Source organism: Cetorhinus maximus, chromosome 7, assembly GCF_964194155.1.
Source record: "Cetorhinus maximus chromosome 7, sCetMax3.hap1.1, whole genome shotgun sequence".
NCBI lineage: Eukaryota > Metazoa > Chordata > Chondrichthyes > Lamniformes > Cetorhinidae > Cetorhinus > Cetorhinus maximus.
Window position 1 is genome coordinate 43,864,296 of NC_135885.1, and position 19,977 is coordinate 43,884,272.

General features: G+C 39.9%; 1 protein-coding gene across 2 annotated transcripts in view; it reads left to right on the plus strand.

Moving 5' to 3' along the window:
* atp8a2 (ATPase phospholipid transporting 8A2) overlaps nt 1–19,977 on the plus strand; it is a 624,855-nt gene that overhangs the window by 133,490 nt on the left and 471,388 nt on the right. For both annotated transcript variants that reach the window (XM_078545400.1, XM_078545401.1), the window contains one exon: nt 14,445–14,490. In XM_078545400.1, the coding sequence (XP_078401526.1) occupies nt 14,445–14,490 (46 nt within the window). The remainder of the gene's footprint in view (nt 1–14,444; nt 14,491–19,977) is intronic.

Consider the following 19,977-nt stretch of genomic DNA (forward strand, 5'->3'; position numbering starts at 1 on the left):
AGTTATGATAGTAATAATTTGTAGCCATGTGTATATATTTTAACCTGTGAAAATTAATAAAATGTTTCAATTAGTTTAATGTAAAGCCTTGAGAATTGGTGATCTGATTCCTGAATTTAGAGTCGCGTCTCAAACGTAACACTTAAAATTATAGGTTATGACAGTTGTTTAAAGTTACCCTCTGGGAATTTTAAAAAACTCTGCTCTACCAACTGCATCGGTCATAACAATTGGGGGCTTGTCTGGGATAAATTATATTTCTAATTCCTCGATTGTTTACGAATTGGAAAATCTTAAGCTTACGAGTATGAGAGGCACTTTGAATTCAGAAGTTGGTGAGGTATTTTAGAAGAGGTGAGACTGCAGGATAGCTTTTGTAATTGCTAAAATTTGTCTGGGAGTAGAAGAGATAACTCTAATTGGGTTGGAGAGAATAACAAAAAGTAAGTTAACAGAGTTGGAGGATAAGTTACAATTGGGGTTACATGCAGGAGCTAGGAAATCAGATATAGTTAAAAGTATAGCACAGCATCTACAGTTGGAAGTGAAACCTGATACTAGTGAGTCACAGCTGGAGGGAGTGAGACTTCAGTTACAAATGAAGATGCTAGAATTTGAACAAGCAAAGGAACTGAAAAAGCTTGCATTTGAAGCAAAGGACAGAGAAATGGCTTTTAAAAGGGAATTAGAAATTTTGAAGATAGAGAAGGAGGAAAGAGAAAAAGAGAGAGAATTCCAACTGCAAATGTTGGCAGTTAGAAAAGAGATGTCAAGGAAGGAAGGATTTATCTCTAGAGTAGAGCCCAGTTGGGGATATGTTTAAATTTCTACAAGCTCTTCCAAAGTTTGAGGAAACAGATATTGAAGCATTCTTTATTTCATTTGAGAAGCTAGCTAAACAGATGAAATGGCCACAGGAAAACTGGATGTTATTATTACAGTCTAAGTTGTTAGGTGGGGGCTTGAGGTATATGCTTTGCTTTCAGAAGAAATGTCGGTGAATTATGATATGGTGAGAAAAGCTATTTTAAGTGCATATTGGTTCCTGAAGCATACAGGCAAAAATTTAGGAATATGAGAAAACAGCCTTGGGCAACTTATATTGAGTTTGAGACAGTAAAAGAAAATAATTTTGACCAGTGGATATGGGTGTGAAAAATAGAGACAACCTATGCAGCTCTTAGGGAAGCCATTCTTTTGGAAGAATTTAAAGATTCAATGCCTTCGGTAGTGAGAACTCACTTGGAGGAACAGATGGTTGATTCTATAAGACAAGCAGCAGAGATAGCTGATGATTATGAGTTAGTTCATAGAGCTAAATCTTTTTTCCGTCATCCTTTCAAATTGGAAAAGGATAAAAAGTGGGAAGGTGAAAGGAAGGCAGGTAGTCAGGGAAGAGAAGGAGTAGCTGAAGTTCCCAGGAAGTTTTTTCTCAGAACAAAAAGGAAGGTGCTGAGGGTAGCAGTGACATTCAAAACTGAGGCGTTTTCATTGTAATAAAGTAGAGAACACAAAGTCAGTGTGTTGGAGATTGCAGGGGAAATCTGTAGGAATTATTGGGGTGCAGAAAAGCTCTGCAAGTAAGAGTACTGTGGGTTCTGAGGTTCAGGCACAGGAGAAACCAGTGGTTTGTGTACAGGTGAAACAGCGAGAATCAGTGAAAGATAAAGAAGTGGGATTGTGTTCACAGTTTACTCAGAATTCTGAGGAGCAGGTTGCAGAGATGTTTAAAGATTTTGTATCTGAAGGGAAAGTCTTTCCATGTGTACTTTCCATGTGTACAGGGTGGAGTAGGTAAAGATGTTAAAATTTTAAGAGACATGAGCTAGTCAATCCTTAATGTTGTGGGAAAGTGATACTTGTTGTTCAGAGGGAGTGTTGCAGGAGAAGGTAATAATAAGTGGGGTTCATGGAGATGCTAAATCTATTCCGTTGCGGAAGGTAAATTTAAAGAGCAGATGGAAGATGGGTGAAATTATAGTTGGAGTGGTGGAAAAATTGCCCATTGCAGGGGCTCAATTTATTCTGGGTAATGACATAGCTGGATTGCAAATGTGGGTGATGCTTATGGTAGTTGAGCAGCCTGTAGGACTGTTTTCAACAGAAGTGCTACAGAAGGAACATCCTGGATTGTTTCCTGATTATAACGAGATCAAAGGCCCACCGGGAAGAACAAAATAAACAAGATAAGCAGGCAGTTCAAAGGCAAGAAGAAGGTGTCGAAACCCAATTAGCTGGTACTGTATTTGATAACATTGTTCAGGAGGAAGGAATACAGGACAGTTTGGTTGAAGTGTTTAACTCAGAGGTTAATGGAGGTACAGAAAAATGATTTGCAATTAAAACAGTTATATCAGAAAGCTTATTCAGAAACCGAAGCAAAATGTATTCCAGTATGTTATTACCTCCCTAAGACTAAAAGTGGAAATCAGTATTTATTGACAATAATGGATGTGTCTACTAGGTTTGCTGAAGCGATATCATTAAAAATATTACAACTAAGATGGTTCTGGAGGAGTTAATTAAATTATTCACAAGATATGGTTTACCTAAAGAAATATAATCAGATCAGGGGTCAAATTTCATGTCACAGCTATTTAAGGAAGTAATGAACAGTTTGGGGATAAAACAGTTTTAAGTCAACAGCTTATCATCTGGAGTCACAAGGAACTTTGAAAGATGGCATCAAACTTTAAAATCTACAATAAGAGCACACTGTCAGAATTATGCACAGGATTGGGATATGGGAATTCTGTTTTTGTTATTTGCTATTGAACTAGTTTATAGTCATGAGGTAAGGGGACCACTGAAATTGATTCAGGAGAAATTGGTGGATCAAAATTCAGAAACTACTCTCCTGGATTATGTATCAAATTTCAGGGAAAGATTGAGCAGAGCATGTGAGCTGGCTAGAGGACATTTAAAGATATCACAGTAAGTGATGAAAGTGAGAGCAGATAAGGATAAAATTTACAGCTTTGTTTCTGGAGAGAAAGCATTAGTTTGTTACCAGTACTAAGGGATTCCTCAAATGCAAGATTTAGTGGGCCTTACAGGATTGATAAGAAATTGAGTGAAGTAAATTATTTACTAAATACTCCAGATAGAAGAAAGAAGCAGAGGGTGTGTCATGTAAAAATGCTTAAAAAGTACTTTGACAGGGAAGAGGAACAAAAATAGGTGTTAGTGATGGTAGATGATGAGAAAGAGGTAGAAGTGCAGGACTCTGAAATTGACTTTCCTCTAATCAAATTGGATAATGAGGGGGTGCGTGAAAATTTAAATGCAATATTGAGTTACCTTCCAAGCAAGTGATTTGGAAAAGCTATTGCAGTCACAGAAACCTATTTGTGGAAATAAGTTGGGAAAGACACATTTAGCTTTACATGATGTATGTATAGAAATATCATCTTCAATACAGCAACAACCTTTTAGATTAAATCCGGCAAAATTATCACAAGTACAAAAAGAAATTGATTTCATGCTTCAAAATGATATAATTGAGTCTAGTTGCAGTAACTGGAGTTCGCCTATTGTACTGGTACCGAACCGATTGGAACATAAAGACTGTGTGTAGACTATTGAAAGGTGAATGCGGTGAAAAGTGGATTCATATCCCATACCACGGCAGAGGATTGCATTGAGAAAGTGGGACAAACGAAATTTATCACAAAGATTGACTTGCTAAAAGAATATTGGCAGGTACTGTTGTCGGAGAGAGCAAAGGAGATATCAGCTTTTGTAACACCGAGTGGACTATATCAGTTTAAAGTCATGCCATTTGGTATGAAGAATGTACCTGCAACATTTCAAAGACTGACAAACAAAGTAATTGTGAGTCTAAGCAATTGTGCGGTTTATATTGATGATCTAATTGTTTTCAGTCAGACGTGAGAGGAGCATTTCAGACATGAGAGGAGCATTTACAGCATCTGGAAGAATTATTTACTCGACTGCAAGAAGCTAATTTGGTGATGAACTTGGCTAAAAGTGAATTTTCAAAAGCGCAAGTTACATATCTAGGCCATACCATTGGACATGGTAAGGTGGCTCTGAGAGATGTGAAAGTCAAGGTTATCGTGGATTTCCCAGTGCCTACAACAAAATGAGAAGTTTTGTGATTTCTGGGCATGAGTGGGTTTTACTGGAAATTTGTACCAAATTTTAGCCAAGTCGTTGCTTCACTGACTGAACTATTAAAAAAGAACAAGAAGTTTCAATGGACACTGGAGTATCAAAAGTCATTCGATAGTTTGAAAACTGTATCATCTACGACACCAGTGTTGGCAGTACCCAATTATGCCAAGCAATTCAAGTTGGCCGTTGATGCAAGCGTTATAGGCATTGGGCTGTACTGTTACAAGAAGATGACACTGGAATTGAAATACCGATTTTCATGGAAGCTGAATGTACAGCAAAGATATATTCAACAATCGAAAAAGAGACTGAGTTTGGTGTTTGCATTGCAACATTTTGAAATTTATGTTGCAAACAATTCACCAGAAACAATTGTTTATACAGACCATAATCCTTTGAGGTTTTTGGACAAATTTTGAGACAAAAGTGCAAGGTTTTTCAGATGGAGTCTATTATTACAACCATTTAATCTATGTATTATACATATTGCTGGAAGAGAAAAGCTGTTTGCAGATGCATTATCAAGTGTTTGAAGCTTAAAGGAAATTGGGGCATTTAAAAAAAAAAACCAGGACACTGAACTGGAGTGATTTCTGTTGATACCAAGGATTTGTATAGTGTAATAAACATAGGAGAGATGGATTATTAAAATGAAGCTGTCTTTTTGAATTATGATGGTTCATTTTTTGATAAGGAGGGGAATGTCATGAAGCTATTAATGTATATAATATTTTGGAAATTTAATAGAAGCTTAGTCTGTGGGTATGTCTTAATTGGATTAAAGCCAGCTAGTCTGAGTGCTTTGACGTATACTAGCTTTGAAATGTAAGGGAGATAGCATGCATTTACATTTTTTTGAATAGAGCATTCTAGAAGTGGGGTGAAAACATGCCGACTATTTAGCAGATACCAAGCCATATGTTTAATTATTAATAAAATTGATACTATTAAAGGGGTTTCATTGTTAAAAGGTGAAGTTGAAAGAGGTTGGTGAGACAATGATAATTTGAATTCAATCAGTGGTGGTAGGTATAACTTCAGTTTTCAGGTGTGCAGAGGAGAGGCAATGTAAGATCAAAAGGCAGCTCCAAGCCTCCAATTGGCTCCACAGTGAAAAGAACCTCATTTTGAATTTGTAAGGTGACAATGCTTTGCCTGGTGTTTGGCTAAGTCTATGGGCTGCTATTGCCTTAATGGAGATTAGTTTGTGAATTTGTTGAAAGTTATGATAGTAACTTGTAGCCATTTGTATATATTTTAACCTGTGTAAATTGATAAAATGTTTCAACTAGTTTAATGTAAAGCCTCGAGAAGTGGTGGTCTGATTCCTGAGTTTAGAGGCGCATCTCAAACATAACACTTAAAATTATAGGTTATGACAGTTGTTTAAAGTTTCCCTCTGGGAATTTTAAATAACTCCGCTTTACCTCCTGCATCGGTCATAAAACAGATCACCAGGCTTCTTTCAATAAACCAAGAATGATTGTTTTATTATAAAACAAAACTTTTTTTAAAACAAGTTGCAAGAACTGGTTGACACGCAATTATACTGTGGAAGTATAGCTATCTATCCCTTTTAAAAAAAATTCCTAGCACACACACGCGTACGGACACAAACAAACAAAGGACAAGTAGATAGGGTCTCTGCAGAGATGGGCTTTGGAGGATGGACTTCATAAAATAAAGGATAAAGTTTGCAGGGTTTCGACGCTATCGTTCTGGAGCTCCCTTGTCTGGAGGTCCTCACCAAAGGAGCTTCGGCATTGAGGAGCATATTGCTGGATCATCCTTTTCCAAGCCCAATGATAAACTTATGACCCTTTCTTAAAAAAAAAAATCCAGGTCAGCTAGCGCAGTTTCCTTCCGTATTTTAAAAGAAGATATGGTTTTTAACACATGAGTGATTCCCTGACCTTTATCTGAAACTGTACTGACAGCCTGGCAGCAGATCCTGGTCAAGATATTGTACTAGTAGTCCAGAAGGATTCTGATGAGGATTTTGCTGGCAATGGAGAGGGGTGAGATTCGTCGATGATTGTCACAAAATTGGCGAGTTCCTTCTTGCTTGTACATATTTTATAAAATTTATTCGTTTGTGGAATGTGGCCGTCATTGGCTAGGCCAGCATTTATTACCCTTTCTTAATAGCCCTTGAGAAAGTCATGGTGAGCCACCGCCTTGAACTGCTGCAGTCCATGTGGCGTAGGTAACCCCGCAGTGCTGTTGGGAAGGGAGTTCCAGGATTTTGACCCAGCGACAGTGTAGAAACAGCAAAATGGTTCCAAGTCAGGATGGTGTGTGGCTTGGAGACAAACTTGCAGACAGTGCTGTTCTCATACATCTACTGCCCTTGTCCTATTAGGAGGTAGTGGTTGTGGGTGTGGAAGGTGCTGTTGAAGGAGTCTTGGCGAGTTGCTGCAGTGGATCTTGTATATGGTACTGCTGCCACTGTGCATCGATGATGCAGGGAATGAATGTTGAAGGTGGTGAGTGGGGTGCCAATCAAGCGGGCTGCTTTGTCCTGGATGGTGTCGAGCTTCTTGAGTGTTGTTGGAGCTGCACTCACCTAGGCAAGTGGGAGAGTATTCGATCACACTCGTAACTTGTGCCTTGTAAATGGTGGACAGGCTTTAGGGAGTTGGGCAGTGAGTTAATCGCCATAGAATTCCCAGCCTCTTACGTGGACAGTGGAGATCTTTGAATTCTGGCGGGATAGTTCCTTGCTCCCGCATAGACAAAAAAATTAATTGAGCTTCTTGACCAGGCATTGACCTCCAGCCTTGTAGACCTCAGCTGGGATAACATCAGCTCCTGCAGCTTTGCTGCTAGACAGGAGTTCGATTGCATTTGTTGTTTCTAAAATTGTGGGATGGTCATCAAGATAGTAGTTGATGGCAGTCTGTGGCAACTGTTGATTGCTTCTTCATTGATTGATGAATGCCAGTTGAGGGTGTTGTTCAGGTGCTCTGCCCATCATTCTAAAAACTTGGCTTCTTCTGTGAGCAGTGTTGACCCATCTTAACAGAAGAATGGTGATGAACCAGTTGACTAGGGCCTGTAGACAGATTTCAGAGGATTGCAGAATGTCATCCAGTCTTTGTGGTCTGCATATGACTGAAGTTTGTCAGTTTTCTGATTCAGCACAATGTTTTTCACTCCCTGAGCTTGAATTACACTGCAGATATTTCAGTTCGCATTGTGCTTTGATAGTGATGACTTGTCATTGATGTAAACCCTGTGGAAGCAATGTTTCTCCTCCAGTAGTTTCTAGATTACCTGATTGTTTTCATTAAACCAATCTTGATGTTCACAAGAGGTAGGACCAAGGACTTATAGAGCAGTGGAGTACACTATATCCCTGAAGCTCGCTCAGTCACTCTCAATGCAATGAGTGTCATTTCTCGCTGCACACAGGCAACTCTCGAGTTTCTCAAAGAGATGCTGTAATTACTGCCTGTTTGAGCCCTGAGACATTAAGATGCTACTGGATCTTCATACTCTGGGGGTGTCTAGGGGTATAGATCTTGATGTTTAGCTTTGAATTGACAAGACGGTGGTCAGTCCAGCAGTAAGCACCGCATATGGCTTTTGTTATGCGCACGTGCTGCCTGTCCCTCTGCCTGATGATGACATAGCCAATTCGATGCCAATGCATAGAATGGGGATGCATTTCGGACATCTTTCTGCAATTAGGGAGGTGGAAAATTGTGTTGGTGAATAAGAGCTCACGCTCAGCACACATCTTCAGCAAGAGGAGACCATTGCTGTTAAAATTGGCAACTTCATTTTTTTCCAATAACCCCTTCCCATGCCTATTGACCTACAGCAACTCTTGAGTTGAAGTCAGCAAGAATGATTGGCTTGCCTGACTTTGGACAGTATCAATGAAAAAGTGGAGGTCATCATAGGATTTATCCTTGATTTCGTCAGGGTTAGTTGGGGCTTACACACTAATGAAAGTTGCTTGCCTGCTGCCATGCAGGGGGAGTTTAAGGACCATCAGACAATCATTAACACCCTTGGGAATGCAAGTCAACTTACTGTTGAGATGGTTCCTGATAGAAAGCTTGTGCCAGCTTCGCTCCAACACAAGGTATAACCTGCACCAATTTCCTTGAGCTCGTCAGGTAGCCTAATCTTGTTGAGGACGGTGATCCGGACGTTGTACTTCGCCATCTCTCTACTGACAAGAACAGTTCTTCTCTCAGATATGCCTGCTGTGCTGTTGTCCATCAGGCTGCGCACATTCCATGCACCATTTCTAACCCTTTCCTCAAACTAGGGAGATGAGCAGTGTGGTCCTGCAAAGGGTTGCTCAGTCACTCAGAGGGCTGCTGAGTTCCACTTCTGATTCATTGCAGTGAAAAACGCCCCTATAGCCTGATCTGCCTGTGTGCAAGTACGCGGCTGCAGCTCCCACTGAATCCACACCTGCTACGATGCTCATACATTGCTGCAGGACTTGTGACAGATAGATGATGGATGATAGATGATGAACATGACTTGCATGTGAATTGGATTCTCGCATGGAAGAGTTGCGCAAAGTCAGCCTCTCTCTTCCTCACCTATCTTCGTCCAGTGACAAGATGGGTCTCGATGATTGGAGATAGATCTAGATGCAGTTGGTGACCAGGACGCCTTCGGTGTCTTGTCAAGCTCTATGCATTCTACATCACAGTGCTGACCCGCCTTCAAGACCTTGGACCTTAGATTGGTCTCATCTGCCCAGTCCGCCGGAATCAGTCTTCGCATGCGAAGGGTGTGTGGAGTAAATATTGTTCTGTAAAAAAAATTGTCAGTGCTGTTATACCAAAGGGCATGATTTTAAAACAAAGTTACTGTGATTGTCTTTAACATTCTTATGTTTGTTTTTACGATTTCCAGTTGAATGCTCATGCCTTTGGATTGGATATCAGTTTTAACCACCTGATATTTTATTTAAACCCTTCATGTTTCAAGTTAAAATATTCAGAAAAATGTAAAGGATAGAAATAAAATATTAATGTAAGGTCTAACTGTAATCTTTTGCGCACACTTTATTATGCAAGAAATGCTGTACTCGTAGTAACACACAATGTATTATATGTTTATCTCCTGTGGCATTTCTCACTTGCAAAGTTATGTTTCTCTTCCTTTAATTGTTTCCTCTATTTTTGCTTATTCTTTAGTTTTCCTTTCCTCTAATGTGACTACTGCGCACATTTTTCTAATTATGGTGTCTCTGTTTCTCTTTGCATTGTTTCTTTTAACCTTTTGTACATCCCTCTATCCCCTGTCTCCAAAGTATGCAAGGCTGTCACACTCTTTTACTCAAATTTAATATCTGCTTTATAGCTTTTTTGAGACTAAGGTGTCCTAGAGGATTGCAGAGCATGTAGACAAAGAGAAAGAGAATGGACAGTGAGGAGCTGCAATATGGGCAGTTAAGAGAGAAAGTGGGACTGAGGTCACGGCCAGGATATGGCTGGGGATGGCACAATTTAGTTTGAGAAAAATGCTGAATTGCTGGGATGAAATAATCGGTTGTAATTTTTAAAACCCACTTTTACTTGCAGTTCATTCAAACAAAATGGTTATTTAACAGTTTAACCAGTGTCTAATTTTTGTCCTATAGCTCTGTAATATGTCTTGTGCAATTCCTTTGATAGAATATGCATTGGATGTGAAACTTGGTCATATGAATATTACAGAATAACATCTAATGGCACTGGTAGCAGTAATATGTTCATTGGTTGGCTACAGTTTTCACTTACTGTGGCTTCATTTAGGATATAATTTTCATTAACACGTTTCTTCCTTTCCTTCTTATCCAGAAGATGTTGGCTTCACAAGTGCTGTACTTTTCCCAAATGGGTACCATTCATGCGTGAGCCACAGCAGGTTATTTGACCACAGGAGGCCTGATCCTCTCAATATTGAACAGTTACATGAGCATTTCCAATAGGGGTCCAAACATAGTGATCTGGATTTTCCACTCCTAACCCCGGGTACTGAAATCAGTTGTAGTGCTAGCTGAGATGAATTGTTAATTGGCTGAATAAATTTGTTGTACCATTGCAGGAGTGCTGCATTTAATCCAGTTTTTAGTATGGTCTTAATTTGATTCAACATAAAAAGGACACATTTTCTCCATGCATTTCACATTGAATAGATACTGTCTCTCTTACTTCAATGGTTCATTCTTTAACCATTGACAACAGGAGTATTGAATTTTTGAAGCTGGAGAACCAATGTTGAAAGGAACTGTAGGGAGTTTACATTACTTGGTGCTACCAGAAGCTCAGAAATTAAGTACTTTGACGGTGTATGTATATTCTTAAGGTTGAGATAGATTCTAGATTGATAAGGGAGTCAGAGGGTATAGAGGGTAGACAAGAAAGTGGAATTGAAGCCACAATCAGATCAGCCATGATCTTATCAAATGGCGGAGCAGGCTTGAGGGGCCAAATGGCCTTCTCCTGCTCGTACATTCATATGTGTAAGGAAGAGACTACATTCTAACACTCTGTGGGACTTCTCACTTTGGAATGAAACAAGAATGTAAGTCAGCACTTAGTGGAAGATGCAGTTGACAGTGAATTTTGGCAATGCTACACGAGATAAAAGCAAAATACTGCAGATGCTGGAAATCTGAAACAAAAACAGAAAATGCTGGAAAAACTCAGCAGGTCTAACAGCATCTGTGGCGAGAAAAAAAAACAGATAACATTTTGAGTCCTTATAACTCTTCAGAGAAATAAAAATGTAATGAAATTTATACTGTTTAAGGAGGGGTGGAGCAGGTGAAGCTGAGTAGAAGGCCAGTGATAGGTGGAGGCAAAGGAGAGATTGCCAGAGATGTCATGGACAAAAGGACAAAGGGGTGTTAATGATAATCAAGTGGTACTGGCTAAATGAGGTGCTGATGGTGGTATTAAGGTCAGAAAGCAGAATGTGATAAGAGCGGGACAAGGATAAACACTCTGGAAAAAAACAACATGAACAAATGACAGATGACCCTTGTTGGGGTGGAGTGGGGGGAGGGGACAGTGGTGGGGAAAAAGACTGAGAATAGGATGAAAGGTGGGGATAAAACAATGAATAAAAATGAAAAATAAATAAAAATAAGTGGGTAAAAAATTTTAAAAATGAAAATTTAAAAATGAAAATGAATATTGAAAAAGGGAATGAAAAGGGGGTGAGGATGGAGGAGAGAGTTTATGGTCTGAAGTTGTTGAACTCAATGTTAAGTTCGGAAGGCCATAAAGTGCCTAATTGGAAGATGAGGTGCTGTTCCTTCAGTTTGCGTTGGGTTCTACATGAGGTAGGGTATTTGACAGTTGTTGTAACCAGTAGCCTGTGTCCAATTTTTGAGTCCTATCATCATTGTGGTTTTAATGTGGTAAAGAGAGAAGGAACCAACACAGCAAATGAAGGAAACAGTGAGATAGATTTCTAAAATAATCTCAGTTGATGATGTTTTCCCATTGAAGTATCAAGTAGGAAATAATTTTCTTAAGCTGAACATTCAAAATATTTTCAATAAATAACAAGAGGCTTCCTAATTTGATTTATTCCATTGTCTCTATTTTATAAATGTGGTATTTTTATTGACTTTGGATGTCAGTACCCATTATGCGCAATAGATCAATAGATGGAATGGTCAAGTACATTACATGAAAATGAGTGGATGTGCCAACATTGGAATTCTCTCCCTGAGAAGGTGGTGGAGGCGGGGTCATTGAATATGTTTGAGGCAGAGGTAGATAGATTCTTGTTAGGCAAGGGAATCAAAGGTTGTTGGGGTTAGATGGGAATGTGGAAATTGAAACACAAGAAGATCAGCCATGATCTTATTGAATGTCAGAGCAGACTTGAGGGGCCGAATGGTCTACTCCTGTTCCTATTTCTTATGTTCTCATGTTCTTAATTGGAATGGTTAAAAGGAATATGCACCCAGATATTGATTCACACTTTTAATGAAAATTCTATGCTTCATTGGATTGGTTTAGTCCTTATCTTTTTTGCCAATTAGCACAACATGACATTTGTCAGTTTAGAAAATTTGTAGTCTTTAGAAGAGCAACAGTCAGAGTTGTATGAAGTGATTTGGCCTGTCAAAATGAATGCAGATTTGAGTTTATATTGACAGATTAACTCTGATACGAGTAGATTTAGGATAATCGTTGCCAGTTTTATGCTCTGTTTAATACCTTTGTACAAAACCCAGAGTTGTCTTCACTTGTGTTTTTGATTTTTCAACTACAATCAAAGTGCTTAGCTCATGCCACATCATTTAGTCATGGCCTATAATGGTCTGTTATTGGAGCTGTGGTAATGATAATGTTTAGAAGCTTGCCAAAAATATAGATGTCAATCAATTTGTTAATGTTTAAGTTAATATGGATGGAAACTAAAATGTTTTGTACATCACAGGGGCGCACCTGTTAAAGTAAATTATCCAACCTAAAATCTTAACAATAAACTTTATAATTCAGATGGATAACTGATTCTTTATTGAATTTTATTATTTAGATTAAATCCTGAATTTAAAAAATCATAGTTTTATTGTCAAATTTTGCAGTTGTTCACTGCTGAAGGGATCAAATATCAGGATGCACGTTAAACATTAGGAAGGTAGGTGAGTAAGTGGGAAAGTTGAGCAGAATTTTTTTGCCTAGAATAAACCACTTGTAGAATAAGCTACCAGGGATTGCTATTGAGGCAAATATTATCATACATCAGAAGACAATCAGTGGGGTTATGGAAGAATAAAGGGATTGCAAAATATGGTGAGAAGTGTAGTGGGATCTATCCTAAAGAGAGAGGTTTATTCTGCCAAATGTTTTGTTTCCTGTTCCTAACTGTTTTCATGTTCTATTACTACCCCTGTACAACTCTACTGATGTGCATGGACTGTTAGCTATGATTAGTTTGCATATTCAGTGGAATAGTTCCTCTGAAAAAGAGAAGCCTCACAATCTTGGCCATTAAACCTAGCGTGTAAGTTAGAGGATTCATATTCCAGCTTTGAACATGAGGTTTTATTTGGTTATCCTTTATTTGCCAGAAGGCATAACACTCATTGTCAGCTCAAGGGAATTTGTGTGAAAGGCTTTTACTGAATTGTGTGCAAGATGTTTTTACAGTATTGCAAACTGACAACATACTCATATAAGCTGTCATGTGTGGTTTAAAAGTCAGAGAGACTTATAGAATCTAGAGAAACTGGAAAATTGAGATTGGCATTTTCAAAGTGAAACAGATCAGCTAGCAGAAAAAGTAGCATTGTCCCTAATATTGAGTGCACCTGTTACATTTGTCGTTTTTATGTTGAAATGTGGATTGGCCTGGGCTCTTCAACTACCACTTGCATTCCTTTTATTTGTCTTCTTTAATCTGTTCATGAAGACATTTTTGTCAGCACCAAAATCTAATTCATACTCAATTCAGATTTTGTAAAAATAACATTTCATTAGCACAACTACAATCTGTATTGAGATCTCCGTGCACTCCCAGTACAAAAAATCTCTACAAATCCTAGAGTTGTCTCCACCTGTGTTTTTGATTTGCCAGCTATAATCAAAGTGCTTAGCCCATGCCACGTTTTTTAGTCATGGTCTGTAATGTGTGATGACTCAAGTACTTGATTAGGCAAGCAATGTGTATTCTGTGCAAGTGGTCACATTAGTTTACCTTTGCCATTTCAAAAATATTTATAAAAGCGCTAGTAATCAATGATGCATGCCATGTTGACAGTAAGATTCATCTCACCTAGAGAAACAAAGTTTTATATATGTTTATTATGAAAGCAGAAATATTTGAGTTGCATAGTAATTCAGGATGACTGTAAGTAAAATACAGCTAATTCTTGTTCAGAGAGCCTTTTAAAGGACTGACTGAAGAAAGGTGAGATGGAGGCCAGAGTTTAAAATGCAAAATACTTTCACATAAAGACAACTGATGAGTTCTAAAATGCTGGTGGATGGAGTAAGCTGCTCTATAAAATCTCAAAAGTATGTGATTGACTTTACGCACTAATTATCATGTTATGTATGTATTTGATTGCCTTTTGGCAAAATTCCTAAATGTTTTAGGCAATAATCTGAGGGCCAGTTCATTTGTCTGCAGCATTAAAATATTGGGCACTCTTGCAGTGCCTGTGCTAATGACACAATAAGCCATTTTGAAAAATCATGACCTTGAATTATATCAACCAAAGCAGTAATGTATGATGTGTTTATTGGGAGCAAATTTTGTGTCAATATATTGCAAGGGACCTATTGTTCTCAAAGCATTTAAATTCTATTTGTTTTATTTTGTAACAGAAAAGACATAAAGCTGATAATAATGTCAACAAGAAGAAAACCAAAGGTGAGTGCCTGAGGAATGAGGCTCAGACAATGTCAGGGATACTGCCTCATATATTACTGTGAGTAATAGTAACATGTGACAAACCCTAAAGAAGTCCAAGGAGCATTACAAATCACCAATGCCAAATTCAAGCCAATTGCTATCATATTCGAGATGAGCATATATTCAGCAGGGATTTCTTACCTGTAATTCCTGTATTCTTGCTGTAAACCATCCAGTGTGGTAATGAACTGTGAAAACTTCTGTGATCGATTCAATACTACTTAGTTTTGAAAAATGAAGATTACAGATCTTTATCCAGGTGGTGAGGTGGTGGTGTAGTGGTTTTGTCGCTGGACTAGTAATCCAGAGACCCAGGGTAATGCTCTGGCGACCCGGGTTTGAATCCCACCATGGCAGATGGTGAAATTTGAATTCAATAAAAATCTGGAATTAAAAGTCACATGATGACCATGAAACCTTTGTCGATTATCGCAAAAACTCATTTAGTTCACTAATGTCCTTTAGACCACAGACCAAGCTGGCCAAGTCCAAAAGGACAGAGCTGCTAGACTGGGTCTGTGGCAGTTGGTGAGGGAATCAACAAGAGGGAAAAACGTACTTGACCTCATCCTCACTAACCTGTCTGCATCTGTATTGGTAGGAGTGACCACCGCACAGTCCTTGTGGTGACAAAGTCCCGTTTTCGCATTGAGGACACCTTCCATCGTGTTGTGTGGCACTACTACTGTGCTAAATGGGATAGATTTCAAACAGATCCAACAACTCAAGACTGAACAAACGTGAGGTGCTGTTGGCTATCAGCAGCAGCAGCAGAATTGTACTCGACCACAATCTGTAACCTGTAGCCAGCATATCCTGCACTCTACCATTACTACTAAGAAAGGGATCAATCCTAGTTCAATGAAGAGTGCAGGAGGGCATGCCAGAAAAGCAGCAGGCACACCTAAAAATGAGGTGTCAACCTGATGAAGCTACAACACAGGACTATAACATAAGCAGCAAGTGATAGACAGAGCTAAGCGATTCCACAGCCAACGGATCAGATCTAAGCCCTGCAGTCTTGCCACATTCAGTCGTGAATCGTGGTAGACAATTAAACAACTCACTGGAGGAGGAGGCTCCACAAATATCCCCAACCTCAATGATGAGGGAGCTTAACACATCAGTGCAAAAGATAAGGCAAAGATAAGTGAGAGCATTTGCAACAATCTTCAACCAGAAGTGCTGAGTGGATGATCCATCTCAGCCTCCTCCTGAAGTCCCCAGGATCACAGATGCCAGTCTTCAGCCATTTCGATTCATTCCACATGATATCAAGAAACAGCTGAAGGCACTGGAAACTGCAAAGGCTATGGGCCCTGACAAAATTCCTGCAATAGTACTGAAGATTTGTGCTCCAGAACTTGCTGCGCCTCTAGCCAAATTGTTCCACTACAGCTACAACACTGGCAGCTACTCGGCAATGTAGAAAATTGCCCAGGTATGCCCTGTACAGAAAAAGCAGGATAAATCAAACCTAGCCAATTACTGCCCCATCAATCTACTCTCCAGCATCAGTAAAGCAATGGAAGGGGTTATTAATAATGCTGTCAAGCAGCACTTACTCAGAAATAGCCTGCTCACTTGATTTCATTGCAGCCTTCGTTCAGACATGGCAGAAAAGCTGAACTCCAGAAGTGAGGTGTGAGTGACTGCCCTTGACTTCAAGGCAGCATTTGACCGAGTGTGGCATGAAGGAGCCCTAGCAAAACCGGAGTCAATGGGAATCCAGGGGAAAACTCTCCGCTGGTTGGAGTCATACCTAGCACAAAGGAAGATGTTGGTGGTTATTGGAGGTCAATCATCTCAGTTCCAGGACATCACTGCAGGTGTTTCTCAGGGTAGTGTCCTCGGCACAACCATCTTCAACTGCTTTATCAATGACCTTCCTTCCATCATTAGGTCAGAAGTAGGGATATTCGCTGATGATTGCACAGTGTTCAGCGCCATTTGTGATTCCTCAGATACTGAAGCAGCCCATGTCCAAATGCAGCAAGACCCGGACAATATCCAGGTTTGGGCTGACAAGTGGTGAGTTACATTCGTGCCACTCAAGTGCCAGGCAATGACCATCTCCATGTCAGAATCTAACCATTGCCCCATGGCATTTAATGGAATTACCATCACTGAATCCCCCATCATCAATATCTTGTTACTAATGACCAGAAACTGAACTGGACTAGTGATATAAATACTATGGCTACAAGAGCAGCTCAGAGGCTAGAAACCCTGCGGTGAGTATCTCACCTCCTGACTCTCCAAAACTTGTCCACCATCTATGAGGTGCAAATCAGGAGTGTGATGGAATACTCTTCTCTTTCCTGGATGAGTGCAGCTCCAACAACACTTACGAATCTTGACACCATCCAGGAGAAAGTGGGAACACCACCACCTGGAGATTTCCCTCCAAGTCACTCACCATCCTGACTTGGAAATATATTGCTGTTCCTTCACTGTCGCTGGGTCAAAATCCTGGAACTCCCTTCCTAACAGCACTGTGGGTGTACCTACACCACATGGACTGCAGTGGTTCAAGAAGGCAGCTCACCACCACCTTCTTAAGGGCAATTAGGGATGTGCAATAAATGCTGGCCCAGCCAGTGAAGCCCACATCCTGTGTCATACGGACTCGAAATGTTAACTGTATTCCTCTCCGCAGATGCTGTCAGGCCTGCTGAGTTTTTCCAGCTATTTTAATTTTTGTTTCAGATTTCCAGCATCCGCAGTATTTTGCATTTATCTTAGGAGGGATTGGAGTTGTGTTGGGAGTATTATCTGTGAAGTGGCTGCAGCATCTGGTGAAAAAAAATCTCTGTCCATTCCAAATTTACTGTTTGCCTTTATTATATTACTTAGTATCATTATCTAGGTGTGGGTTATGGAATTAACCTAGATTATCTGCTTAAACTGAGCATGCTCAGCATGACACAAACCTGTTGCCACTTGATTTTTCTGCAAATATGTGGACAAAAGAAGACAATGCACCTATATTTATATAGTACCTTTTTCATATCTATCAACACCCCAATGTGCACCATGTGCAACTAATGACTTTGAAGTGTATGCACTACTATTATGTATGAGACTTGATTGGTCATTAATGTACAACAATGTCCCATGAATAGTAATGAGATGAATCTCAGAATTGTTACAGCACACAAGGAGGCCATTCGACCTGTTGTGTCTGCACCAGCTCTCCGACTGAGCACTGCACCAAGTGCCATTCCCCCACTTTCTTCCGTAACCCTCCATATTCTTCCTTTTCGGATAATAACACCATTCCCTCTTGAATGCCTCGATTGATCCCGCTTCCATGTAACTCGTAGGCAGAGCATCCCAGATCTTAACCACTTGCTACTCAAATTTCTCCTCATGTTTCCATTGCTCCTTTTGCCAGTTACCTTATATCTGTGCTCTCTTGTTCTCGGTCCCTCCATTAGTGGGAACAATTTCTGCTTATGTGTCTGGACCCCTCATGATTTTGAATACCTCTATCAAATCTCCTCTCAAGCTTCTCTTCTCCAAGGGAAGCAGTCCCAACTTCTCCGATCTATTTACATAACTAAAGTTCTTCATCTCTGGAACCATTCTCGTGAATCTTTTCTGTCTCTAATGCCTTCACATCCTTCCTAACCTGTAGTGCCCAGAGTTGGATGCAGTACTCCAGTTGAGACCAAACCAGTGTTCTAGACAAGGTCAACATAACCTCCTTGCTTTTGTACTTGGTGCCCCTATTAATAAAGCCTAGGATGTAGTTTGCTTTATCAACTGCTTTCGCAACTTAGCCTGCCACCTTCAATGATTTACGCACATGAGCACCCAGGTCCCTCTGCTCCTATAGAATTGTATCCTTTATTTTATATTGTTCCTGTGTTCTTCCTACCAAAATGAATCACTTCACACTTCTCTGCATTGAAGGCTCCTTCGACAGCACTTTCCAAACCCACAACCACTACCACCTAGAAGGACAACAAATAGATGGGAACACCACCACCTAAAAGTTCCCCTCCAAGTCGCTCACCATCCTGACTTGGAAATATATCGCCATTCCTTCACTGTCGCTAGGTCAGAATCCTGGAACTCCCTTCCTAACAGCACAGTGGGTGTACCCACACCACATGGACTACAGTGTTCAAGAAGGCAGTTCACCACCACCTTCTCATGGGCAATAAATGCTGGCCCAGCCAGTGAAGCCCACATCCCATAAATAAATTTTAAAAAAAATTCACCTGCCTCCTGCCTGCCCATTCCACAAACTTGACTATGTCCTTTTTGAAGTTCTACACTGTCCTCACAGTTCATAGTACTTCCAAGTTTCACATCATCTGTAAATTTTGAAATTGCGCCCTGTATACCAAGGCCCAGGTCATTAATATATATCAGGAAGAGCAAGGGCCCTTACACTGTCTATTGGGGAACTCCACTGCAAACCTTCCTCCAGACCAAAAAAAAAATCCATTAACCACTACTGTCTGTTTCCTGTCACTCAGCTAATTTTGTATCCATGTTGCTACTATCCCTTTTATTCTATGAGCTGTAACTTTGCTGTCAAGTCTGTTGTGCAGCACTGTATCATATGCTTTTTGGAAATCGTGTACACCACATTAATAGCATTACTCTCATCAACCCTAACTGTTACCTCTTCAAAAAACTCCAGCAAGTTAGTTAAACATGCTTTCTCCTTAACAAATCCGTGCTGGCTTTCCTTAATTAACCTGCATTTGTCCAAGTGACTTTTCATTTTGCTCAAAATTATTGTCTCTAGAGAATTCCCCACCACCCAAGTTAAACTGACTGGCCTGTAGTTGCTGGGCTAACCTTTACAGACATTTTTAACTAGGGGGTAACATTTGCAATTCTCCAGTCCTCTAGCACCACCGCTAAGTCTAAGGAAGACTGGAAAATTCTTGCATTTTCCATGCTCACTTCCATCAGTATCCTTGGATACATCTCATCCAGTCCCTGTGCGTAACCAACTTTAAATACAGATAGCCTATCCTTATCAATCTTAAACCCTGCAAATGTCTCAGTTACCTCCTGTCTCACCATGACCTGAGCGGTATCATCTTCCTTGGAAATGACAGATGTAAAAGTATTCATTTAATACCTCAGCCATGCCCTCTGCCTGCATGAATAAATCCCCTTTTTGGTCTCTAATTGGCCCCATTCCTCCTTTTACCACCCTTTTACTTTTTGTATGCCTATAGAAGACTTTGGAATTCCCTTTTACGTTAGCCAGTCTGTTTTCACCCTCTCTTTTGGCTTCTTCTTATTTGCTTTTTCACTTCCTCTCTACACCTTCTATATTCAGCCTGGTTCTCCATAGTATTATCCACCTCACATCTGTCATAAGCACATTTTTTCTTCATCTTAATCTTTATCTCTTTCTTCACCCTGGGAGCTCTGGATCTGTTTGCCCTACCTTTCCACTTCGTGGGAATATAC